Here is a 27426-nt window from a genome sequence, read left to right as displayed (position 1 = left end):
GTCTGGACTCTGGTATGAATGAAACGTGACAAATATTTTGGATCGGTTGAATGACAATTAATCTTGTATAATGTTTTTTCTTAGTTATTTTATTTATTAATTTTTAGAATAAAAACAATCGTCAACCACATAAAACGTGCGCTCGGGGATAAAAATCCGATCCTTCGACCGCACTCGCAATTTTTTCCTCTCATCTTTGAAGATTGACACTTCTATTACGTACATTTGCGATTTATAAACTATACAATTCAATAAGGACGTATGAGTATTAAAACTACCTTCACTAATTCATCTTTGTAAAAAAAACACAATGAAAAAAACATGGTACTATAAATATGTGAGCATTAATTCTTATTTGCTACGTTTATAAACTACTATAAATACAATGCCGATTTCACATTCGTTTAAGTATATATAATTGATATACAGGCAATTGTTGGGGCGGATTAAAATATCTATATTTGTCACTTTATTTTACCTTGTTCAGTTCCGATATGGTATACATATGATATAGAAATATTAATTGTGCGTACGTTTTCGGTGCGCTTAACATGAATTATTTTTTATAATATCATTCGAATAATCATTATGCGATATAATTAATTCGTTTAAATTCGGCTTTTTATACTGCGGTTTGGCACTAAAACACTCGACGATGAACATAAATCGTATAAGTCATCGTGTTTTTCTTTTTTTTTTTTAATGAATAAGAAAAGGTTTTTCTCATTTTTGTATGCATTGTCATTAGCGGTGTCAAGTACCGCTAAATTTTTGCTTTCCAGATCACCGCATTCAGTCCAATAATCTATCATCAAATTTATCTTTCTTAAATTACTCACATGATTTAAATGTTTCGAGTATATTATTACAGTTTGTTATAAATATGATACAATTTTTTTTTGAATGAATAAGGTTGAAAAAGTACAAAAATAGGTTTCGATGTTTACGTATTTGTTTTTTTTTGTGTAAAGGTACTTTGGCACTACGAATACAATTAGGGGGCATCATTTTTAATTTTTTGTACTCAGGGACATACACTTCGTGTGATGAATTTTTTTTCAATTATATATTTTTTTTTTACCGAAAACGCCGATTCAACAATACGTAAATCTCTTAGCAAGGTTCGGCACGTAATTATTACTTTCAATAAGCATTTTTTAGAAAAATTTTTCACAGATCATTTTCTTTTTGTATACTAATAAATCTTACGAGGTAAAAATCGTACAAAAACTTCATTGAAAACGGCCTTACGTATAAAAAATGCACTGGGCCATAAATGCATTTAATATCATTCTAACATTTATATTTAATATTTATAATATGAATATCTCGTATAACTAACTCATTAAAACTAGATTATTGGATTACATAATTTTCTTATAATAACTTTGGACATTATTTTTACAGATCATCAAGCCGGTTTATATAACTACTTGTAGATATTAATATATAATTGCACTGCTGTTCATATGTTGTACAAGTAGTTGTTTCATATATGACTAATATGATTGCATATAAAATTTCTCTTTATATTTAATAAATTGCATCAAGGACATATGGATCTTTCGATAAAATGTACATGGATGTTCCCCACAAAGATTAGCACGTTTAAGTGTTAAATTAAATGGAGAAGTGTTACTCTTCATAGGGAGCGTCAATATACCGCCGTAAGTACACGATAAAGAAACATATGCCACCATCAGAGATATTAAAAAATTCATAATTGTTGGACGTGTACATTTCAAACGAAACAAATCGTTTTAAAAAAGTTGGAAGACGAACTTACATTATGGACACTACATTAACATAAATCAGGTATAACTATTATAATACCTTAAATTACATATGAAAACTTTTAGATAAAGCTAATTATTAAATTATCCAAAATTACATTAAAAAATTAAAAAATCGAATCAAATTTACAATTGAAAATCGACGACTAAATTATGGTTGGCATGAAAAAATCATGTACGTTAAGAAACTAATATCAAAAATAAGTAACAATATATCGTTATGTTAATTTTTCGTAATCTCATCAACCGGAGTATTTATAAAACTATCGTTTTTGTAAAAATTGATTTTAAAAAACATCTATACAATCAAATTAAAGCTTTAATACTGTGATTGTACACGTAAATGTGACACATCTTGAAAACGGATTACTGACTGATCTGCATTCGAGCGCTGAAAGCCGAGCGAAGCTACTGCTTTTAAAAAATGTTCGACGGTGAACAATTTCAGACTAAGCGATTGAAAACTGAATAGAGAATTCGATGAAAAATTGCACGAAGACCCGTTGATGTCATCATTTTTTCCATACGAGCGAAAAACATCGTGTGTAAAAAAGAGCACATCACTGCACCCGATAACGAGCGCTAACCGAAGACTGCAGAGCAGTAGCTGCCTTAATTTCATTTCAATGCACTAACAAAAAATATTACTACATAAAAATGAATTTCATAAGACTTTGAGAAAGTTATGTCGCGTGTCAAAAGTACATTGGCAATCATTTCTATAAATGATCAAATAAAATGAGATATTGCAATGATTCGAGAATCATAATTTAACGATGGAAATATTCCAACGTTCGTAGAGTATAAAAAAAATCGAAGCTTCTTTCATCGTCTCGATCAAAACAAAGTCTAATCGAGCTAATGAAATGTACCCTGTGAAACGTAGTAATTTTTTTCACGCGTTGAGCGCGCAGCGACACACGACTCCGAACGAGGCAAGAGTCAATATCGAGCGCGTCGCGAGCAAACAAAACGATTAACGTCGCCGCTGACATCATCGTCGCCGTCAGCCCGTACTCGCTAGTATCGCTAACAATAGTTCGTCTCCATGTGTTGATGCACGTCGACGGCGGCGACGATGCGATGCGACGGGCCGAGATCCGTGATCGGTGAGATGCCGAGGTCGCTGGTACCGATCACGGTGCCGGCCGTGGACGTCGACGTGGCCGGCGAGTCGAGGGTGGCGATGGGCGTACGGATCATCGACACGCTGGCCTCGTCCGCGGACAGAATCAGCAGCGGCTCCGAGAAATTCTGCTGCTCCGAGTCCTCGTGAGGCGTCATGGTGCTGTAGCCGTGATCGCTCTCGCAACCGGCTGGTCGTCTGTGCGTACAAAAAAAAAAAAAAAAAAAACAAGAATAAACAAATTGCCAGCGATTAAAAATTAAGCTCGAAAAACGCATAGAATTTTTGAAATACACTCGTCGCACCTGTAATTGGTCGATACTCTATAGGGGGATATGGGCGCGATAACGTCTCGCAGCAGGGCCGAGTCCATGCTGCCCTTGGGCTCGCGATCGAGATCGGCCGGCTCGATGTCGCAGTCGAGATGCGTCATGCGCAGCGTGTCCGGCGAGTTGTGATTGTGCAGGCACTCGTGCTCCAGGCCCGTGGGTATGTTGCGCAGCCTGTAGCAGAAGAGACCGATGCCCAGGATGAGGACGATGCCGAGTATGCCGCCGGCGACCGGGCCCACCGACGGCCACTCACCGGCTAGTATCTCCTCGGTCGATTGCGAGTCTGCCAGAAGAAGAGAAACGAACGAAGCGTCAGTGAAATTTTTCCGTCAATTACGTGTAAGCACGAGCGAAGTATATGACTCACTGTAGGTGCCGTCGCCGTAAGGTATCGGCGAGCCGTAGACGCCGCGGAAGCAGACGGCCGAGTCGCTGCAGTAGGGCCGCTTGAGGCGGCTCTCGCCGTCGGCGTCGATCTCGCACCACTCGCAGCCGGCCACCCCCAGGCAGTCCCTCTGGCTGGCGAAGTCCGAGCAGCTGTAGCCGCGACAGGGCTTGAGCGCGGGCAGCGACGGCGGTATCCAGGGCGAGGCCAGACCCGAGCCCTGCTCCTGGGGCGCCGGGCACGGCTCGAGATCGGCCAGGGCCTCGTCGGCCCGCGCGGACGAGCACTCGCTCGAGTAGAGCGAGCACTCGCACGGGCACTCGCAGTCCGTCTGATCGACCCGATTGCAATTGATGCACGACCGGTCCATCTGGGCGTATGAAAAAAATAAGGTCCAAATGAAATGAGATCGTTGAAATAAGCTGCGATCGTATCGTCGTCTATACTCACCGTGCTGCAGGGACAGAAGGCCTTGAGATAATTGCAGGTGATGTTGACGACGCCGAGGAAGACGTTGGTGCCCGGGACCACGGCCAGCTGATACATGACGCAGTGCTCGCCGTGGACGATGTTGGTCAGCACCTCGTCCAGCGACATGTTGAACTGGTAGTAGCGCTGGGCCGTGGCGTCCATGTGGCTGGCGCAGACCTGCTTGCGCACGAACAGGTCGTGATTCAGGATGTCGTTGGACACGAGCAGCTCCTTCTGGGTCAGGTGCTGCTGCTCGATCTTGCTCGAGGCTTGAAGCAGCGACGGGTGGTACACCAGGTAGCCTGTGAGAAAAGAGAAATAATTTCTACGTCATTACGCGTGTTCGAGTGCTGATCATTTTGAGTTTTTGCGCGGTCGCGCGTAATACGGAATAATCATAATGATATCGTTCGCGATATGTTCTGCAAGCGACTACGCGCCGTCGACTGCTTCTGCAGTGGTGTGCAGACGGCATTCGATAGAGTACACACCAATCGTAACCTCAATTCAATCGTGCCCAAAGTGAGAGACGTTTGTTATTATTTTGCAGAAATCGGCGAATGAAATCAACTTCCAGACAACGTCGATGATCGTTCGAACTATAGTTTGATTGATTCAAGTGACATCGATAAAAGTAAATAATAGCGTTAAAAAACATGGCTAGTTTAATGATGAAATTGATGTCGGCTGCACCGAGTCGAAATTTAGCCAAAAATTTCGTCGCCCCCGTAGTGAGCGACGGACTTCGGTGTTTACAGACGACCGCGGCAAGATGCTCTTACGACGAGGACGGCAAGACCACCGTGACGATACTCAACAAAAATTTCGATTACGGCCTCATGATCGACAACATGAGCGAGGTGAGCGAGAGCGAGGCATCGATATTGCACAAGTTCGAGTCATGGTTCTGTTTCAATTAAAAATTGCATCGATTTTGTTTTTGTTTCGTTTGTTTTTAGCAAGGTTTCGTTCTCAACAATGGCATCAGAACGGTAGGACCGTTGATACTGTTCCCAAAGACCATGCTGAGTTGGAACATAGCCTGCTCCGAGGACATGAACGAGGACTCGTTCTCATTGCTCTTGAACATGCATCCCAAGTTGGATGTCGTTGTTGTGGGTTTGGATGATAATTATCCAGCTAATTCTCCCATTGTGAAGAAAGTCAAAGATATATTTAGAAAACATAAGATCAATGTAGAAGTTTTACCGACTTACAAAGCCTGCTCCACGTATAATTTTCTCAATGCTGAGAATAGATATGCAGCAGCAGCTATGATACCTCCAAAGTTGTTGAAAGTTGAAAATCTATTGTTAAAAGATGGTCAAAAAGGCGAGGATATTCCTATACCTCAAGGTGAGGATGTACCTGAGTTAGAAGAAATTGGTAATCGAAAACAACAACGTTTGGATGGTAAAGAGCACAAAGCATTAAAAGATCCAGCTTTTGAAGATGATTGGAAATTTGAAAGAGAATTAGCAAAACAAGTTTATAATAAGCCAGAGAAAAAAGTAGGTCTCATAAATACTGAAATTGATGAAATTAATGTTGATGATTTGAGAAAAAATAAAAATATACAAGAGTCTTTCAAAATAAGACAGCCTTGGAAAGATGAATCATTCAAAAATGTTTCTAGAGATCCAAAAGGAAAAAAAGAAGATAAAAAATAAATTAAATTTAAACGTAGCTTAAATTTGTATAAAATTGTACAAAATTTTTACTAGTTATTAAAACGAGGCTTAATTTTAAACTTTTAGTAAATAAACACATTTTTTAAAAATAACTCTTAAAAATGAGTTATAATTTGTACTTATATTTTATATCTCTTACCTTTATCATCCATTAAAAAGCACTTGATGTTTGTTACACTGCAAACAGGGAATAATTCCTCCAACATTTTAGAGAGATACCCCAGTGTAAAGTCCATAGCCATTACAGCAAGAACAGGATCAGTACTTGAGTGAAGACCAACTGAACGACCTTCATGCACAACTTGACTCAATGTAATAACATATCCAGCTCCACCAGCATCTAAGTAAGGTGGGCTAAGTATCATGCGATCTGGTTGTTGAATTGCTTTGTAGTACCAACCACGGCGTTTAGGATCTAGGTCTGAATCAAGGACCAAACCTGGATAAACTTCAAGAACACCACTTGTCACAGAAGTAACGTACCTAAAAATATTTTTTTAGTATACTTTTGAATAAGGTAACAGCGTAATAAAATCAATTAATTCTTGAATTAATTTTTCAAATGGTAATGAATTACAAACCTTTGAATTATGTACTTGTTTAGAAGGCTATTATCATGTCTGTCTTTGAAGTATCCCAGAATTTGAGCCAACATAGCTACTTCAGCTTTTACACTTTCCTGCATTCCTGGATTAGTTAGAAGTCTTGTTTCGTCTTTGATATAAGCCATGTAACTTCTAACTGTATCAGCTGGTGTAGTTTGCATTAATTTAGCCTGCTCTGCAGGTGATTTAAAACACCAAGGTGATAAATAAACTACACTAGCTTGAAGAGTAGCCACGCGATTATCATTGTGTGCACATAAACTGTCTCTTCGAATGTTTGAACTCAAAGCCAAATCTAATCGATGGTGCAATAAAAATGAAGGTAAGGGAGGAGGGGTTTTTAAAACTGGCACACGTATAAAATCTTCATTAGAACGAGTTACAACAAGACAAACTATTAAATCAAAATAGTCGAGATGACGCCAATGAATTTGCTTTGTGGTGTTGAGGAGTGTGTGAATTTCAATTACACCTTCAGCTTGTTCTGACATTCTAAAAAATTAAGTTAATATTTATTGTAAAAGATAGATAAAGTGAAATTCATTTCAAAGCATTTTTTCTTACCCAGTACTGACAAGAATATTTTTTTGTAAATTTTCAAGATCATGTATGTAAACTTTAAGAGGCTGTTCAACAATCATTTCAACTCTTGGAAAATCTTTGTGCATCCATAAAAGCCCACGCTTATCAACAAGTAAGGCATGCAGTTGGTGTGGTCCAGCGTCGAAATATGTTATATCTTCAACAAATTCTTGAAGACGTACATCAAATGACAGGAGGGCAGTATTTGTAATCTGCCCTACTGATACCATCATTGACTTGCTGTAAGGTTCAAAATATGGCTCTGATAAGTAATAAGGCTTGACATCATCTTTGTTGCATTTTAAACCAGCAAAAAGTTTAGCTATTTCATAACCAAGAACATGTTGAGTTGGTAACATGATTACTGAACCATTAGAAAATTTATCTTTGTCTTCCAATTTGACTTGTTGGTTTGATCGTATCATGATTGTCTTCAAATAAACTTTCAGATTATCATTTTTTATTGTTTGAACTAAGTCGTTAACACCAGAATAATCAGTAACAGTGTTAGTTAAGTGCACGATAGTTAGTTCACCTGTAATATTTTTCACCATTTCAGCAACATTAATACTGAAGGTTTGATTCACTAATATTGGAATCATTGAATCAATATGATGATCCAGTCTAATTTTATGAATATCAGTAGCTTGGGGTAAACCTTGCTCTGGACAAAGTGCAGAGCCTTGGCCAACAAGGCCTATCACAGTTACTCGATCTGTTTCAGTCAACATGTGAACTATAGTTTTAGCTGTAATCTGAGCCAAACTAACATCTTTATCAGACATAAATGCTGAGCTATGTTCCAGTAATAGCAGTATATTTTTAGCACGATTGCATTGAGCCAGAAGTAATGGACCAATATTGTGAGCTAAACTTGGAGGACCACATATTATACCTGGCTGCGATACCTGAATCAGAAGTTTATTTATAAATAAAGATAATCATTGCTTTGATACTTACGATACGATTATACTTACTGGTAAAACATGCAAATTTTTCCAATCTTGAGTTCTTAAATTCATAGCTAATTCATCTGTTATTTTATTACAAATATCTAAAGGTCTGCTACTTTGATCAGACTTTTTTTCAGTAGAGTAAATACCCTGACCTTGCTTAAGTAATATGGGCTGTATAATGTTATAGCTATCTCGTAATAAATCTGTGTATTTTTTAAGTCTATCATTAAGATTTTTAGCTAAATCATTCAGTCTAGAGCTAAGTGGAGTGATGGTATCTACAAAGTCCATCTTATCTAGCAGTCCTTGGAACTTATTGACTCCAAGTTCATCATTTGCTAAACCTTGTAAACTTTTGGATAAGTGCACAACCATGTCTCTAAGGCAAGCTCCATTTAATGGTTGTACATCGATTTGCTTTCTAAATGATTTACCAAATTGACATTTAGGTGCAATGTTTACTAATTTTTCATCTGCTGCCAAACAAGTAGCAAACAAAGCCAAAAGAAGAACAACGTTCATTTTGAGGAATACCATTGTTGATCCATTCATTTTACTAATATTTTCTGACAACTTATGATTAGCTTGTTAATTATGGCACTGTGAGTTATTTTTAGCAACTTGTTTTATCACATTTTTATAATTTTTGTTTTTCACTCTGTTGAGAGACTTGATTGCAGTTGAAATGCTCCAATGATCAACTGAAAAATAAAAAACAAATAATTAATTATTTTCGTTCTTACGCGATGTATTTGAAGTTATGTAGAAAAAGTAATAAAATCTACATGCGGATGTGTATTCAAATGAAATCAGCTTGTATACGGTTTATGCACGGGCCGATATTGCAAGGAAGCTGTCAATAAGCGCGAACATAACTTTAGTGCTTTAGGAGCGTATGCGAACGCGAATTGACTCCAAATTTGCAGTACGACATGAATCACGAATTTTCGCATGCAATGTAATATTAGGGGCGAAAGCAGGAAGAAGCAAGTGAAAAAAAGGAGCAAGAGAGAGAGAGAGAGAAAGAGAGAAAAAAAAGAGAGTAAGAAAGTGAGAGGCATTCGAGCCCGAATAGAAGCAAAACAGCATCTCACACTGTGGCAAAAGAAAATAAGATGCACAGAGAAACGCGGAGAAGCCGGTTGGCGCATTTATAACACGATTTATTTACCTTTACTTCTCGTTAAAACATGACGATGCCACAATTGAGCCAAAATGATTTCCAAGGATCTTCCTACAGAGCATGATGAATTACAATGCGCGAAATGTTTGAGGAAATGTAGGCACAGGAGGGACACAATGTATATACACAGTTCAGTCTTCGTTTGGAGCTGTACACAATATATATCGTACACTTATCCTCTGTCTCTCTTTCTCTCTGGGCTATGTCGCCTGTGCCCCTATATAGATCTCCTATGTATATACACGCATACTTGGTGCGCACGAAGACGGCGGCTGCTGCTGCTGCACTGCCACCCTCCCCCGCCGCCAATCCCGCAGTCTATGTGTATGTGTCTTTTGAGAATTCGCGGCAGCACATGCTGCTGTCCTTGTCGCCTTCGCGCTAGCTGCCGCACGCGAAATTGCGGAGGGGGTCCCGTTCGCGCGAGTGCTGTCCTTCTGCAGCCAAGTGACACGGGCTTTTATACCTATATTATATTAGACCGGTTGTTATTTCCCAAGTTGTTCCGATCATCGCTCCAGACGTTGATTCTCATTCCTATACCTATGGGGAGAAAACTTAGAAAAATACGTATAAATAGTTCAGGTGGTTTGTACCCCACAGAGTCGAAAAATTTGTTTTATTTATATATTTTTTTCTAAATCGAATATCGAAAAACGGCTCTGTGAGAACATTAATTTGATTGCTCTCAATAGCTGGTAAAAATTTTAGTTCATTCCGCCCCGTTTGCACCCGTTTTCTCGGCTTGAAATTTTCAAACACGTTTTCCGGAAAATCTGGTCGGTGGAATTAACTCAAATTTTTACCAGTTATTCAGAGCCACAAAATGAAGGTTCCCATAGAGCCGTTTTTTGATATTCAACTTAAAAAAAAAGATATAAATTAAACAAATTTTTTGACCCAGTCGATAAACAATGTGGGGTACAGACGTACCCCTTTAGGTTGCATATTCATGAATTCGCACAACGAAACCTCTTTCTGCTCGCGACCTAGGCTCCAAATTAGCTATATCCAGTATAAAAATTCAAATGTGCATGCGCGGGCCTTATAAACTGGAAATCGAATATTTGGAATTCGGAAAATTATGTTACTTCGTCATAACTTTGTCAATTTCCATCCGATCTGCACGAAATTTTGCCTGAATACGAACAACTGCACTAGAAATCTGTAACGAATGCGACCGCGGCTCAAAATTAACTATATCCAGTATAAAAATTGAAAAAACCTTCGATTTCCGCCCAAAAATATTGCGATTTGGCCTAATTCGGTCAATGCGCACGCGTGGAAGGGCCTATGCACAATGTGCAGGCTTTATAAACCGGAAATAATAATTCAACTTTATGTAAGTTATTGTTAATGTAAAACTAAAACCAACGCGGATAAAATTGTGTTAACAACATTTAGACGAGTTGATAACGATATTCAACTCGTTTTTTGTTAAATATGAGTTGAAATGATAACAATAATCGAAATAATTAAAACAATTGAAATTTTTTGTAAACTATCAGAAAACGGCACGATAAAAGTAAAAACAAACGATGCCATTCGTAATATTTTTTGACGGCACCGTAAATTAAAAAAATAATCGTCTCATTCGGTTGAAAAATGACCGAGATACATTTTTTTTTCTTAATTACATTTGAAGTCTCGGGCTCAGACGTCGAGACGCCAGCGAACGAGACGCAACCCCACCACTTGACAGTGCAGAAATTGCGGCTTTAACTTTGTACAATTTTATTATTGTTAAGATTTCGAGATATCAAAATTATTATTATGTCATTGTAAAATATAAGTATTTAAGAATGTAACCACGTTAGTTTGATTCATTAATTTTTGATAACACCGAAGTAATGATTTTTTGAAAAAAAACCTATTTTCGTTAAAAAAGCACTTAAGCAAGTTTATTTTTTTTTAAAATCTGCGTTTCAATGCCAGCTATTGAAAAAAAAGAGAGTTATCTGGTTAACTATTATAATTGACGCTCTGCGTCTATTTGTTTATAACATAAAAAGTACCGAATTTTCATCGCATTGTTTAACGTATGTTTTTTCGATTTTCCGTCTAAAACTTTTTACTACGTATAAGTACAAGTCTTAAACTTTCATTTGCGCTTCGAACGGACTCGCTATTGTTGCTAACAATCGAGATATCGCCTAGGGCCGAGGGAGTGTTTTTATAAACAAATGACTGTTTCTCGAAAACTATAAGTCCGATTTCAACTTTTGAAAGCTAACTAGACTTTAATATGTGCGCGCTACGCGCGCATGGAACTCTTATGAGATGTAATTTAATATATGAAAGATATTATTAACTACAGACAGAGGGCGTATATAGATGACACTAAAATATTTCTTGTACTCACATGAAGTTGGCTCTAAGAGGGTTCAATTCGATCTATAATCGCAATGGCTCTTATATTAATTAGATTAGATTTTTTTTGTCGCAAAAAGACCTACCTTTTGATGTAGTGCAAATTACGATTAAACTGAAATTGTTTATAGTAAATGCAATTGAAAAAATCGCCATTTAGAGGGTTTTTTGCACTTTTCTCGGTAAATAATTAACGTAATTGATCGTGGTCGGGCTCAAATTAAAGGTCTAATTAATAGCTACAACTTTTATTTGAACCATTTTTCGATCCAGTATAAAAATTGAAAAACTTGCTCTGAACATCAAATTGTAACCATGACCTTCGTTATGAGTAACTATATGTTGTCGAAACTCAAAACGTTTTAACTTCGGATCAAAATATCTTTTGATTGTTCCTGGTTACTAGAAAAAAAATATATATCATGATACTTAGCTTTATCCCATCTTCAAGAAATTTCAAGTCTCTTTGTTTGCAGAGCAAGCAAGTCACTTTACAAAAAAGACTCATTTTTTTCAGAAGAAGCTCTTTACAATCAATTGGCAGTGATCTTTTATTTATTTTTAACGATCATGTATTGATCCTTCTGTAAAATCGTATGGGTGCTGACGATGGAGGTCTGTACCTCACATTTTTAACCTACAAAGTCGAAAAATTTGTTTAATTTATATCTTTTTTTCTAAATCGAAAATCGAAAAACGGCTCTATGGGAACCTTCATTTTATTGCTATGAATTGCTGGTAAAAATTTGAGTTAATTCCACCGACCAGATTTCCCGGAAAACGTGTTTGCAAATTTCAAGCCGAGAAAACGGGTGCAAATTTCAAACACGTTTTCCGGGAAATCTGGTCGGTGGAATGAGCTAAAATTTTTACCAGCTACTGAGAGCAACCAAACTAGTGTTCCCATAGAGCCGTTTTTCGATATTAGATTTAGAAAAAAATATATAAATAAAACGAATTTTTCGACTCTGTGGGGTACAGACCACCTTAAATGACAAAATGCATGTTTTTTACGCGGCACATCCAATTTTTTTTTACCATACACATTAATTAATGCCATTGTTACGATTATTTCAATTTGTAGGTGAAATTTTTGGAGATTTCTTGTTACAAAATTAAAAAATAACATGTTTCATAAAATAAATTTTATTTAGTTTCGTAAATGTAAAATTAAAATAGAAAAAATGTTTTTTCATAGTACTTCAAATCCTGCTTTAAGATGATTTGAAAATCACATTTGAAAAAATTCTGAAAATGTCTTTATAAAATAAAACAAGAGTTTGATACGTACTTTAAAATATTAAAATGTTTAAAATCAATGCTTTTCACTCTTCATGACTTTTAGGAACTAAATTGTTCATCAATTGCCCTTTAACAATCATAGAGACCCTGTCGCAAAGAATGTCGGCTTCATCGAAACTGTTGAAAATAAACGAAAGATAAAATCAAATTCGTTTTTCTATTCAAATAAATAATTTTAAACCTCAACGTACTTGTCAGTAGCTATCAAAATTGTACATCTAGCTGCTTTTAACGATTTGATGACGGTCCAGATAATCCGTTTGCTGTATGCGTTGCATCCAGCTGTAGGTTGATCGAGTATCAACAGTTCCGGTCCACCCATTACGGTTAATGCCATCATTGTGCGTTTTCTCACGTTTGTGGTTAAAACATTTCCTTTGAATTTCAAATATTTTTTGATTTCTGAAAAGAGAAATATTACTCTCGGATCTTGAAAATTATCATACTTTAAAATTTTGGCGAGAATATTTACGGAATACATCGCTCCAGTAATCTGTTTCAGCTACTCCTAATTTCTCAGGAAGGTTTCTGAGTCTCGAAAAAATATGGAAATGTTCTGCAATTGTTAGCTCGTCGTATAAAAAGTTTTCTTGTGGACAGTATGCCATTTTTTCCAGTATCTAAAAATGTTTATTTGTCAATATTTTATTGAAGAATGCGGTTTCTGAAAAAGATCGAATTTTATTCTCACTTCATCTTGTTTGAATCTGAAATTTTTTCCCTTAATGAAAATAGATCCATCATCGGGGGTTTGAACTCCAACTATCATTTCCAGTAAGGTAGATTTTCCAGCTTTATATGGACTCACAATTCCCAAACATTCGCCTTCGTGAACTCTAAAACTAACGTCGTAAACAAGCTGTTTCGTGAATGAACGTTTGCACAGCTCGTGGACAACGATTACTTCATCATCGAGACATGGAACATTACCCGTTCGTTTTGGTGGCTGGTTTTCTGCGGAAAAATTTTTATTGTAAGTAATTAAATGTGGTAGCTCAGTACTTGTAAAATCTTGAAACTCACCATTCTGCAAATATTGATTGGCGAAAGTATAGGTTTCACCCTTTAATTCCGCAACTTTTTGAGAAATGATTTGTTTCTCCTTAACCATTGATTCACTTGGGTTTTCAAAATTGCGCAAAATCGTTTTCGAACGAAGATGACTTAAAAACTGATGGTAATATTTCCTTGGACTCTCCGCAACGTAGAGTATGAAGAAAATAAAGAATGGCAAAATGATACTGTAAACAAAGGGTACCACCAGTGGTATATCTCTTCCGTAGAATTCCATATACCTCATTGGATATTTACATACTCCATCGTAACAGTGCATACCTGCGCAAAAGAAAAATAGTCGATATATTTAGCAAAAGTTACTGAACAAAAAACAAATTTTCAGATCAACTCACGGCAACACGCGTCGTATCTATATTCCGTGCACTTTGGATCTTGATATTCGTTCGGCGTAAATTTACACTTGTTATTTGTAAGATTAGTTTGACAAATGCTCACAATACTCATGAAAAGGGCATGGTACGGTGAGAAGTAAGCAACCAGATTCAACCAATTAACGGCATGCCTGTCAACTACGGCGATTAAAATAAAATCTGCCATGCCTACGAAACAAAGTTGATATTTTGAAATTTAATATTTGGCTGATGATTATAAAGATAATTTAAGAATTTTATCTGGATAAACGCACTCGTAACGATGATGACTCCAATCATCATCCTTGCAACGAATGTCTTACTCATTCTTATGCAACTGAAGATGTAACTGATACCCAATCCACTCATTAGGAAGTACACGCAGCTCATGGATATCAAAGCTAAAATCAGACAGGCCGGCTCAACTTATTGCAATCTGTAGCAAAGAAAATCAAAAGTGTAATGTAGACTTACTCATTGATTCTGGAGTATGGAAATGCGCTCCTTTGTAAACATCCAGATAAAATATTGTACTCAACACAACGGCTATACAAGCCAGGCCTAACACCAAGTCATAAAATGGCCAATAGCCCCAATACACTATCTTAGGCATACCAGCCATAATCTGCAAGTGCTTCATCTTTTTCACGTTCTCTTCCAGTGGCAAGTACAAAAAGTTTCGCACCAGTAATACGAGCCAGGTAAGAAAAGAGAGGGCCCAACTGACGGCCACCCATTGATTGTAATCTCTGAGGGTGAAGAGCGAGTCCATGCTGGGTATACGTTGCAGGTGCACGCGAATGTCGTGCTCGAAATCGGTCATGTACTTGAGCAAGGCGTTGTTGGCGAGATTCAACGAGATCGGCAAGCTGTACACGGCTTTCGATGTGAATATGGCACTCCCAACGATGGTGCCATTCGCCGTCTCGCTGAACTCGGCGGCTGCCACCAAGCGCGAGCCAAATGTCGCTAACTGGTCCTTTGCCCTCTGATAGAGCGCTAAAGTTAACGATGGATTTATTACATTTACGTGTTATTATCAAAAAGGTTGTTGAATAAAATAATGGCGTTACCGTTCGTAAGATTGGCTCCAGCTAGTTTTACCGATTTCCAATGGTTGAACGAACCGTAATTATTTTCTATGCTTTCATTAAAAGCGGAAACGTAGGTTTCTGCATTTTGATACATATTCGGAGTTATTTTAATGGTCTCGGGTACGTTGATAATTGGCATATTTAGAATTGAAATATGTTCCGCCACGCCGAGCAATAGCAATCCCTGTTGAAAAAAGATGAATAAAAATATAAAAATGCTTGAAAAGAGGTAAAGCTCGATTTTTCACTTACGAATATTGTCGACATCAAAAATATTGATTTACGTCTGCGGAGGTATCTGTTTAAGACGTAACGACGCGTATCCCTCAGCTTTTTTAATTTCTTCATGGGATCGTCAGCGTCGAGTAATTTATTGTAGTTGACGAACGGCGACGCAAGCTCCTGAACTTCAATAGCTTCGTGTACGCTAAAAAAGAGAACTCGATTATTTTTTTCCTTCAAAGTTTACAAAATCAACATTCGAGATTACTCACTCCGAGAAAAGGTCTGCGAGTGTAGGTTCACCCAGAACTTTTTTGGGTTGTTTATTGAGATTTCTCAATTCGTCGGAGCCCTCGTCCGTTTCGTCGCTGTCCTTCCACTTGCGAGCCGCGTAACCGAAACACGCTTCAGGCGCATAACGTTCTTTCAAGTATTTTGGTGTTCCGTAGCACTCGAGTTTTCCGGTGGTCAAGACGGCGATTCGATCGCTTATGACTTCCGCTTCCGACATACTGCCGGTGCTAACAATAATGGCTTTCTTATAGTTTCTAAGTTTCTATAAAAAGTGAGAATGATTTTTTAAAATTTTTTGTTTAAAATACTTTCTATATTATTTTCCTACCTGGAGAGCATCCCAAATAATGCATATGTCATCTTTATCTAAACCTTTGGTTGGATTACTTAATAGAACGACCTGAACGATATTAAACATTAATATCAAAAAAACCATTCAATTATTTAAAATTTAAAATGTAAATATATTTTCAACTCCTTACATTTGTGTCTCCGACCATAGTCATAGCAAGGCTTAAACGTCTCTGCTGTCCTTTTTTAAGATTTTTCGCTTTAACCCAGTCAAATGCGTGTGGTAATTTGAAAGTCTGAGCAATATCATCGATATCTTGTTCAACTTCATAACTACTTTTTCCTTCATTTCTGAGCTGAGATACAATTTTTTTATGAATCAAAACGAAAAGTATTAAAAAACAATTAGTTTATAAATACCTGTGCCATGAATCTTAAATTTTCATGAGCTGTGAGATTTGATATGAAGCAATCCGTCCCCGTGAAAATTCCTACTTTACGTTTAGGCATATTTATGGCCATTTTACTTAATTTTGGTTCTACAAATGGATGTCATTAATAGAGGCACACTAAAAAATAAAAATTTAATATCATTATCAATATTACCTGATAAAGCTCTCAATAAAGTGTGATTGCTCTGGCCATTGCATTCTATAACGCTTGTTATTTCTCCTTCATAAAACTCAATGCTGACATTTCTCAAGCTTGCATCCTACAAAATAGAGATTTTACAGTTTTGATATGATATGCTCTTCTTTTATTTCAACTTACATTATTGAAAACATTGACATTCTTCAATTCTATAACTGGGTTACTTTTAGGTGAGGTTTCTTCAACATTAGGATATATTAAACTTGAATCGCTCTTTATTTTGACTTTCTGAAAAATAAATTTTTAACTATATACTTTGAAAAGCAATGTCTGATATTTTGTAAAAAAAGTATTACCAATTGTCTGGTTATTGATGGTTTTGCCCAAAGTAATGTCGCAATCACAAAGTACGAAACAACAAAAATTGAAAGAAGCATGGCAAAGCCCATAGCTAATTGTGGATTTTGTAAAAAGGAATTATTTAGTACATCTCTCCACAGCAATCCCTCTCTATTCATTTCCAGGTACTCAGCCACTCTTAGTATTTTAAAATACCAGGCACTTGGAAAGTATATTCCCAGAAGAACAAGTGTCTCAAAGCAGATGTTTTGTATGGGCATGGCAGAGAGCAACAAGGTGCCCACAAAGTAAGCGAGCCAAGTTGAAATAATCAATAAAGCTGTTTTGATGAAAAATAATTCAATATCATTAAATTTTGAACTTTGCTTGAATAAAATATAATTTTTTAATACTCACTATTTCTCATTATTAAAAATATATTGATCAGCAGTACAGTGTAATGGGCAGCAAAAAGTGTAAGTAACACAATCAGTAAAGATGTGTCACTCTGCACAAAGAATGATCCAGTATAGTCAAACATATTGCAAGTTAGCAAAGCTCCAATCATGATGATGAAGGACAGGTAAACAATTGAATGTATGTATGCAATAAAATAGTACATTGCTCTGGACACGCCATTTGAGTCGAGTAAGATCTGAGAATAAAGGTTCATATCAAGTTAACATTTCAATACTTAATTTCCTCAATGTCATAATTAAAATACTTACATCGATGCCATGCTTATGATCTAAAATTACATAGTAGACTTCAAAAGCAATTGGGACCAACAAGGAAGCCAAAATCAATGCAGTAGCTATTGGCAACTTGGTCACATATCTGTAATTTAAAATTTATTCAATAAAAAATGTTAACAACAGACGACTTTGTCAACACTTACGATGTGTAAACGTAATCTACTTTAGAAAAATCCCTCTCGTTCGGTAGATTCAATCTCTTCAGCGCGATCTGTTAGAAAAAAAACAATATCCAAAAGTAAGTTTATACACCAATCGCTGAGCCATTGTATCTTCTGTACATTCGATTACTTACATCGTACTTCGGGCGAGCCGGATTGTTCTCCGTCTTCAGTTTGATGAAAGACGCGTCGAGACAGGCCTGGGTCGCGAGTATCCGATTGGTCTCGATCAGGTACTCGTCGCCGACCGGCTCCCACCACTCGATCTGCTCGTAAAACAGGCGGTCGTAGTTCAGATATCTCGACTGTATCTTGTAGTGTAGGGTCTTGCTGGCCTCGCTGAAATTGGCGGCGAAGATCACGCCCGCGTAGTTGGTGCGCGGCTTCGAGTAGCGCGAGTCCGACTCCTTCACCTCGATCGCGCGATACGCCTTGAGCAGCTCCTTCTCGTTGGGAAAGCCCTCGATCCTGATGCTGAATCTCGTGCCATCTGCGAGCATAACAGAGTGACGTTTATCCGTCATAATAGGAAAACTTAGATCCTCCTCGTCTTCGTCGCACTCACAGTAATTGTCCCAGGCGTCGCGATCGTTCCTCGGCGTCAGCGGAAAGCAGTCGTTGCGAAAGGTCTGCATGAGCCTGTCGGTGAAGTCGTTCTTGGGTGCGTAATACACGGCGTGCTCACCCTCGAACTTCATCGGCCTCAGCGCTGTGATGTTCAGATAGCTGTCGCGCAGCTCGAACCGATCCCGCGGCAGAGGCAGGTGGTGGCTGTGCATCGTGTGCAGGATCAGCCACACGACCCATGGCACGAAGCAGGCATAAAAGTGTCGCCTGCAGCTGTAGAAGCGCACCCTCCATTGGGTGGCCACTATCAGCTTGAGCTTGTGGCAAAATTCCCCGATCGACATTGCTTCGATCGAGTCTTTTTCTATGCGGATTCGATGCGGCGATTTTTTTCGACTGCTGTGCTTTTCAATACCTGTGCAGATTAGTAATCAAACAATTTTGTATAGAATACTCGATAGTTCTTACATCGAAACAATCGTAATCTATCGTTGAAGATAACGAGTCAAAGACGAACATTTTATCGTCCCGTAAAAAAATGTCATATTTGTCATTTAAAAAGCCGGGAATATTCTCGTATAGGCATATAGTGTAATAGCAACGCGTAAAATGTGAATTATCTCATTTGCGGTCGGCGTATAAGTTCGACATAATAAGACCTTGTAAAAGCCATTGACTCATTAGTGTTCCTCGAAAAATAAACGAACTTCGCAACGCGTGCTTGGTGTGTGTTCCGATACTTATTTAGATCATAGATGAGTGGCGTGGTAACGTAAAAATTTGTTTAACCAAGGGATGTGCACCAAAGCTGTCGTAATTTGAAAAAAAAAATATAAAAAAAAAGAGAAAGAGAGAAAAAAATTCACCGTAAAATGCGTAATTAGAGCTCCGTTGGACGTATTATTATTGTGTGTTCAGCAGGAAATTCGCACATCGCCGCCCACGCATCACGTGACTCTTTGTTTATCTATAGGTAGAAGTAGCAGCAGCAAATCCGAAACTCGTCGCAACACGTTTGCCATCGTAAATGAAAATACGCAATTTTGCAGTGATAATGTATGCGTCATTAGGCCGAACGACATTTATCAATCCGAGTTCGAATTACGAGTGGTTATATCCGAAATTTTTTTGTTTGCGAAATTTTCTATCGAAATTATCGAACTGTCAATTACAATCGTTTCGGACTTACCATGCACTGCACCGCCTCCACATCAAAACAATGGCGCGCACACTGCACGACAGCAAGGACACAATTACCGCGTGTAAACACTGGCACTGCACTTGACTATTTTCTTGTCTTTTTTTTCGTATTTCATGCACTCATCACGATGTATCACCAATATATAAAACTGCTGCCGCACGGCAGGCTACGTTTTTATAAACGCTGCGTATTAATGTAATATGGGCTACGCCGCTATCTCCCGAAACTTACAGACTGATTCACCGTTGCTCGTTTAATATTCGCAGAGCGAGTATTACAGCCATAGAGCTCCGGCTCGCTACTGCCGAGGCCCGGTGTTTTTTGGGAAATCCATTTTTGCGAATTTAACCGCGTATAGTATGTACACTTTACACACTCGAATCCGTCTACATGTATGTGTATGCGTATGTACGTGACAGCGAACTGCCGCCGACACAAACGCGGCATGCTGCTTGCTGCTATAATATGATGATGATATTATACAGCTGTTCTATAGGTAAGAGTGTGTACGTAGTATGCGTGTGTGCCAGTGTGTGTAAGTATATACCGAGGTAGCGGCCGGCGGCCCGGCGGCCGGCGCAGCAGCGGTGTGCTGCTTTCCCCAAACGCGTCAGTGGGATAAACATACGTCAGGCGTCGTGGGAAGGGGGGAAAACATTCGTACAATGCAATAGTTGGCCCGTGTATATTTTTACATAGATGTGGTAGTGGGGTTAAACCCAACACTTTGTGTTGCGCGTGCAGCAGCTTCTGGACCTATAGGCAAATATTGCGTCTTACAAGTTACACAGGAGCGGGTCGAAGCTCAATTTTATTTGGGGAAGTCGAAAAAGGAAAAAATACTTTGTAGGTACATCGAAAATTCTACAAAGAAAGAAGGATCAGGCACGTGTAACGTGAAAATCATTGATTGAACGTACACAAGTTTGAAGTGTCATTTATGCGTATGTTTATCGAGAAATAAAATCATGCCAAGTGCACATAAAATAACAATGAAGTTGCTACTTAATGGACAAAAAATCATGAAATAAAGAATACAAACTCATTTCATTATAAAGATAATCCAAAAAAGTTTAAAAAAATCTATTTTAGCACTTCCGTTGACTTTTAAGTTTTGGCGTGTATCCTCCCGAAATAACAGTGAATGATGCCTTATCAACTATTTTTCGAGAGTTTATTTTTCTAGGTACAGGGTTAACATCGATTCTGTCCGATGGAACGCCGGAATTTCCTGTGCGTAAACACGTTCCGTCACTTTTACTGCCGATAACACGACATGCACGGACCGGAGCAATCGATGACTTTTAATAATTGTAGATATATTTGAAAAATAAAAAAAAATTCTCAGAAGTCTAAGAAAGTATCTAAAATATTTTACAGATATTTAAAATCTTTTTACGGAGGGCAAACAAATACTTATAATATACAGTGATTAGGTTGCAATTGTTTTTTTAAATATCCCTTCAATCTCTATATTTTTGCATAGTAGGTAAAACATGTAGTTTTAAGCTTTAATGAAAATAGTATCTATTCAAATAAAAAAAAAATTTGTAAAACATATTTACAGTAAATTCATCACGTGATGTCTATCATTCCACTAATATGTACTACTTGTTGCTCGTGAATAAAAACTAGGTCTGCTAAATACATGAGCACGCCAGTAAGTTAATCTTTTCAAAAAGATTATATTTACAGGTACGATGGAACTTTGGTTGCTTCTCCTTTGCTTTAAAATTATAGACTCTTTCGAAATGCCTTTTTTATCATCGAATATGAATGATAAAATGTTTGATAATGAAAAGAATAATTCAGAAAAGAATAGTTGGAATCCTAAAAGTGAATTTTCGACAAGAATGGTACATGACATTTGTGAGTTACGTAAAAACTTACTGTAACTTAATCATTTTTCAGAAATTTATTCTTGATGAATGTTTTCTCAATCCATACGAAGGCGAAAAATATATAATGTTGTTTGGAAACTGGAGTATCAGTGAAATATCATTTTTAAGCGACAGCTATTCTTCGTGGTTTATTTTTGATATGGATGGATTTGATAATTTATTACATTCTTCTCGTTATCAACGTTTGATAAATGTAATGAAAATAAATGCGACTATTTTGGAAAGAAAAACTTTACCAGCGCGTATAGTAATCATTGAAATGGAATCAGATTCTAATTTATCAGCTTTTTTCCGAGCTTTTCGAAATTCCATTTTTTGGGACAGTCAGGCATCTTTTTTAGTTGTATCAAAAAAATCAGATCCTACTTGTTATTTGGCATCTTCAGTATTGAATTTGGCATGGAATTTTAATATCATTAAAATTTTTTATTTATGTGTGACTTTAAATCACCGTTATGTGGTTTACACCATTAATCCATTTTCCTCGATTGCGACATCGTTCTGGAAAATGGAAGCGAATTCAAACATAAATACTGAAAATGTAACGTTATTTTCATGCGACATTACTGATTTATCGTTGATTGAAAGTTAGTTATTGATTAATTTTGCAATATTTTTCCTCTGTCATAATTATTTACAATAAATTGTTTTTATTTATTCCATAGATAGTAAGCTTCGGGGTAAGTGCTACTTTGACAATTTGGTCGATATATCTAATTATACAATGTTTTTGGGAGCTGAAGTAACGGATACGTCAATATTTTCAACAAGATCGAATGTAAAATTGGAGGAATTCTCAAATATTATATCTTCGAAAGTGTTGAAAAAATTCGTACAATACATAAAAGCAAGTTACGTTGTGAAAATTTACAAAAATGTCCCCCAATTAGATTACGGTGGAAAACCACAAGGTGCCCTTCAACACCTTATAAACGGAGAAATTGAAATTATCATTAGAATGACCCTCTTAACTGATTATTGGAAAATGCAATCAGTCTTTGTGTCAAGTACTTACGTAAACGCAGTCTCTCAGAAAAAAAAACCAAGTGTCTTCAAAAAGTTCATCACTGCAGTCGATCCGAACATTCTTATCAACATAGTTGTACCTTTTACAGCTTTTTTGCTTTTATCCAAATTCGTTTTGAAATTTTCCTGGAGCGTTTCCTTTTTCGAGTATGTTCGAATATTTACATTCTCCATGGACAAAAGAGTTTCTGACCGTGCCCATTATTCATCGGAAAAAATACTCATGTGTACTGTGATTCTGTTAATATCTTACTCGAGTGCCTATTTTGTCGGTTTATTCAGCGCTGTTAATACTTATGACAATTTTGAGTCGTCAATCGAGACTATTGACGATTTAATCAACGACACAGAAGTAAAGATTTACGCTTTTTCTTCTATCATACCTCAAATGGTTTCAATTACTAAACGAAATATTATACTATATACTGATTTTAAAACGTGCGTGGAAGATATGTTGCAGCATGATAATGTGATTTGTATCGGCGTGCCAGTGTTTTTCAATTCACTTGGCATCCGCGAGACAGAGTTGATCCATATCTCTAAGCCACTGTTCAATATGCGATTCATTGTTTATACAATGAGCCCAGATTGGGTCTTGCAATCGAAATTTAATGATTTTTTGTTTAGATTTTATGAGGCTGGATTAACAGAGAAAAATTTTGAGTCATCTACGATTTTTTGGGTTACAAGCGAGAAAAGAAAATTGTCAATGAAAATATCTGAAATGAATTTAGTATTTTACGTTATTTTCGGAGGTCACGCATTAGCAATAGTGGTATTAATTTTGGAATCAATATACAGCACAAGTAGAAAACATTCTTAATATCTCATAAAATGTCCTAAAGTAATATGTTATTGCTAAATTAAGTTTTTTTTGACTTATCTTGTGTTTATTCTAAATTATGTTAGAAAAAAATCTAGTTTTAAAGTTAATAATAAATGTTAAATATTGCTGTGGAAATTCAAGCTTGTTAAACATATTTACTATACATTGATCATATGATGTCAATCATTCCACCGGCTATGTACTGCTCATTGCACGGGGCAACAGAACTAGGTCTAAAAAAACATGAGCTAAGCCCTGCAGTTTCAATTTTCAAAAGGAATCTATTTACAGGTACAATGAAACTTTGGATCTTTTTTCTCTACTTTAGAACAATATATATGTTCAAAATACCTTTTCCATCATCGAATATCAACGAAAAAATGTTTCTACATGTCAAGAATAATTCAAATTTTAAAAATGAATTTTCGACAAGAATGGTACGAAATTCGTGAGCGATATAAAAACTTACTGTAACTAAATTATTTTTCAGAAATTTATTCTTGATAAATGTTTTCTCAGTCCACATAAAACCGAAAAATATATCATGATGTTTGGCAACTGGAAAAGCAGTGAAATATCGTTTTTAAGGAACAGTTATTCTTCATTATTTATTTTTGATATGAATGGATTCAGTAATATTTTAAATAATTCTCGTTATCAACGTTTAACAAATGTTGTTAAAATCAGTGAAACTGTTTTGGAAAGAAAAACTCACCCCGCGCGCATGGTCATTGTTAAAGAGACGTCAAATTTTAATTTTTTTGAATTTCTCACGGCATTTCGAAACTCTATTTTTTGGGACAATCAGGCATCTTATTTAGTTATATCAAAAAATCCCAAATCCTTATGTTACTCGACATCTTCAGTATTGAACTTAGCTTGGAGTTTCAATATCATTAATATCTTTTATTTATGTGTGAGTCCCAGATATCGTTACATGCTTTACACTTTTAATCCATTTTCTTCAATCGCAAATTCGTTTTGGAAAATCGAAGTTGACTCGAAGAGAAGCACAACAAATATAACGTTATTTTCATACGACATCACGACATTGCCATCGACGGAGAGTTAGTAATTGAACAAAATTTTGCTTTTTATTTCATTACATATTATATTTAATTGGAATTAATTATTTTTGTTTATTCGATAGATAGTAAGCTTTGGAGCCAATGCTATTTTAACAAGTTTATCGATTTATCTAATTACATGATGTTATTGGGAACTGAAGTTACGGATAAGTCAATGTTTTCATCGGGATCAGACATAAAGCTGGAAAAAATTCAAATTAATTCTGCTCAAGTGTTGAACAAATTCATACTATATATTAGAGCAAGTTACAATATGAAAATGTACACAGCAGTTCCTCCTTTAGATAGCGAAGGGAAACCACAAGGTTTACTTCAAGATCTTATTGAAGGCCATATTGAGATTGCTACTCGTTCAAATATCATCGACGATCGTTGGAAAATGCAATCATACTTTTTTAATAGTATTCACGTGCACGCAATATCTCGCAAATTCAAAGTCGGCATTTTGAGAAAAGTTATATCTGCGGCCGATCTGGACATTTTTGTCAACATTTGTGCATCTTTTATAATGTTCTTTCTCATATCGAAATTCATTTTGAAACTATCATGGAGCGTATCTTTTTTCGAGTACATACGCATATTCACGTCTGCCATGGACAAGCGAGCTTTTGAACGGGCTCACTATTCATCCGAGAGGATACTCATGTGTACTGCGATCTTATTGATATCTTACTCGAGTGCTTATTTCGTCAGTTTATTCAGAGCTGTCAATACCTCTGCCGATTTCGTGTCGGCCATCGACACTATGGACGATTTCATCAATGACATGAAATTGACGATTCACATTTATGCTCCATTAGTGCCTCAAATGACGGCAATAACTGAACGAAATATGACACAGTTCGTCGATCTCAACGCTTGCTTAGCAACGATGCTGCAAGAGCATAATGTGATATGCATTGTTGGAACATTAGTTATTAATTTTTATGGCATTCGCGAGTCAGAGTTGATTCACATCTCTAAGCCACTGATCAATATGCGCACTGTTACCTTTTTGACACGTCCGGATTGGGTCTTGCTACCAAAGTTTAACGATTTTTTATTGAAACTTTATGAGGGTGGATTAACGGAAAAAAATTATCAATCACTTAAAATTTATTGGGAAAACGATCATAGAGGATTGAAAATGAAAATATCAGAAATGTATTTAGTTTTTTTAGTTGTACTTGGCGGACACGTAGTGGCAATTTTCATTTTTGCTTTGGAAACTATTAAGAGAACCAATAAAAAAATACAGGATAAACCTTTTAGTGTTTGTACGCTTGTACGCTACGGACAGCAAACATATAGCTCTCCAGAAAATTGTTATCGATATCGTTGAATAGAAAACTTTCTTACTTTTCTTATACACGAAAAAGAGAAATTAAATGGAATTACAATTGAATGGAGATTTAATAAAAAAACTCAAAAAATTTTATGTACTAACACTGACGATTTTTATCGACATTTCGATTTAATACTCATTTTGACAAATAGAATTTTTAATTACTTAAAATCATCAGCATATAAAACACTTCATACATACTTTGGTTTCATGAAACATGATTTTTATTTGCAGAGTCCAAAATCGGACATATTTGTTCCAGATCAAAATTTACATGAACGTCTACAGCTACCTTCTTTATTTACAATACTCTGTACGCTTCAATTATTATCTATTTATTCTAAAAATCGAATGCTAAAAACAAAACTAATTTTAAAATTGTTTGCATGTGATGTATCGATCAACAATTTGACACACTTACGAAAGATTCATAATATAAAATGAGAAAAAACAAAATTCTAAAAGAAGTCAGTGTATTTTTTTGGGTAATATTATATCAAAAAATAATATTGAAATATTATCAAATCAATTTCAGCATTTTAAAATTTTTTTTAAAACTATATACACTGGGCAACAAAATTATCGCAACAAAAAATTTCATCGAAATTTTGTCAATTTTCAAATGCTTCTATCTTCGGCTATATTTATCGTAATGACACGATTTTTTGTTAGATTTCTTGGAAATTTTGTCCTCTTTAAATCCATATATACTATAATTAGGTTCGAGTCAATATCGAGTTACCAGTAGTATTTGAGCGCAACACTAAAAATTACTGAAAAAAATTGATTGTTTGAACGTGTACCAGTACCACAGTGATTTTTTTATCGAAATCTAACATACACCATCGCAAAGTGCTCTTTTTAATGAGTAATTTAAAAAAAAAGACCTCTCTACGATTTTTTTAACGCCTTGTAGGTCGTTTTGAAGGTACCATTTAAAGTACGTAAAATCACTAGTTTAGCTCAAATCAACACGATTTTCTGACCAACGACTCTATCGGTAGTAAGTGCCCATGATTCGAATTTACGGAAGCGATCACGAGCGAGCACATGCAATAAATTCGAAGCAACTTCATCCTCTAGCAACCAACGGATACACCAACTTAGAAAGAGGAAAAAAACAATAAAAATGAAGTGCAACTGCGAGAATAATAATAGAATCGATTTATGTAATTTAATTAAATCAAATGCGTTAAGCGAAATTGCCCCACGACTGATTTCGTGTAAGATCAGTGCACGTCTGAACTTGGTACAATAAAGGTAATTTTCCCTTATTATGATTCTGAAGGCTATGGCAAATATTTTTACTCTCGATGCATTTATTCTGGTAACTTGAACTTGAATGTTGTAGTAATCTTAGCTCAGTCGTAATTCTTTTGTAGATACATGAGTTACAACTTATTTATACTATCGAACCACAATATTATAAAAAATATATAATTTTTTGACTATGGCAAAATAAAGAAAAATATATTTTTCTAAATTTTAACAACATATTTGTGTTATTTTCATAATTTTAAGCA

At 36.3% G+C, this 27426-nt stretch overlaps 3 protein-coding genes across 3 annotated transcripts; 1 reads left to right on the top strand and 2 right to left on the bottom strand.

Annotated features, from left to right (window-relative positions):
- Positions 1-696: 696 nt before the first annotated feature.
- LOC106649687 (VWFA and cache domain-containing protein 1) lies at positions 697-9266 on the bottom strand. Its single transcript, XM_014367248.2, has 9 exons — positions 9113-9266; positions 7963-8642; positions 6968-7893; positions 6380-6895; positions 5938-6281; positions 4087-4409; positions 3619-4006; positions 3225-3534; positions 697-3117 (listed from the first exon to the last, which is right to left on the bottom strand). The coding sequence occupies exons 2-9, from the start codon at positions 8491-8493 to the stop codon at positions 2823-2825; spliced, it is 3633 nt and encodes a 1210-aa protein (XP_014222734.1). The 5' UTR covers positions 8494-8642; positions 9113-9266; the 3' UTR covers positions 697-2822.
- On the top strand, positions 4436-5795 carry LOC106649688. The gene is made up of 2 exons (XM_014367249.2): positions 4436-4967; positions 5067-5795. Exons 1-2 carry the CDS (start codon positions 4764-4766, stop codon positions 5775-5777), a joined length of 915 nt encoding a protein of 304 aa, XP_014222735.1. The 5' UTR covers positions 4436-4763; the 3' UTR covers positions 5778-5795.
- Positions 9267-12709: 3443 nt separating the features above from the next.
- On the bottom strand, positions 12710-20141 carry LOC106649489 (ATP-binding cassette sub-family A member 5-like). Its single transcript, XM_014366926.2, has 23 exons — positions 19727-20141; positions 18536-18952; positions 18105-18460; positions 17953-18020; positions 17783-17891; positions 17472-17709; positions 17072-17394; positions 16896-17003; positions 16731-16836; positions 16545-16663; positions 16316-16480; positions 16162-16233; positions 15812-16095; positions 15570-15744; positions 15297-15501; positions 14698-15222; positions 14499-14624; positions 14206-14412; positions 13820-14131; positions 13488-13750; positions 13269-13416; positions 12988-13198; positions 12710-12913 (listed from the first exon to the last, which is right to left on the bottom strand). Exons 2-23 carry the CDS (start codon positions 18879-18881, stop codon positions 12820-12822), a joined length of 4560 nt encoding a protein of 1519 aa, XP_014222412.2. The 5' UTR covers positions 18882-18952; positions 19727-20141; the 3' UTR covers positions 12710-12819.
- Positions 20142-27426: the final 7285 nt, after the last annotated feature.

This window comes from Trichogramma pretiosum, unplaced genomic scaffold, assembly GCF_000599845.2.
Source record: "Trichogramma pretiosum strain Unisexual culture from Peru unplaced genomic scaffold, Tpre_2.0 scaffold37, whole genome shotgun sequence".
NCBI lineage: Eukaryota > Metazoa > Arthropoda > Insecta > Hymenoptera > Trichogrammatidae > Trichogramma > Trichogramma pretiosum.
This window is presented reverse-complemented; position numbering and strand designations above follow the sequence as displayed.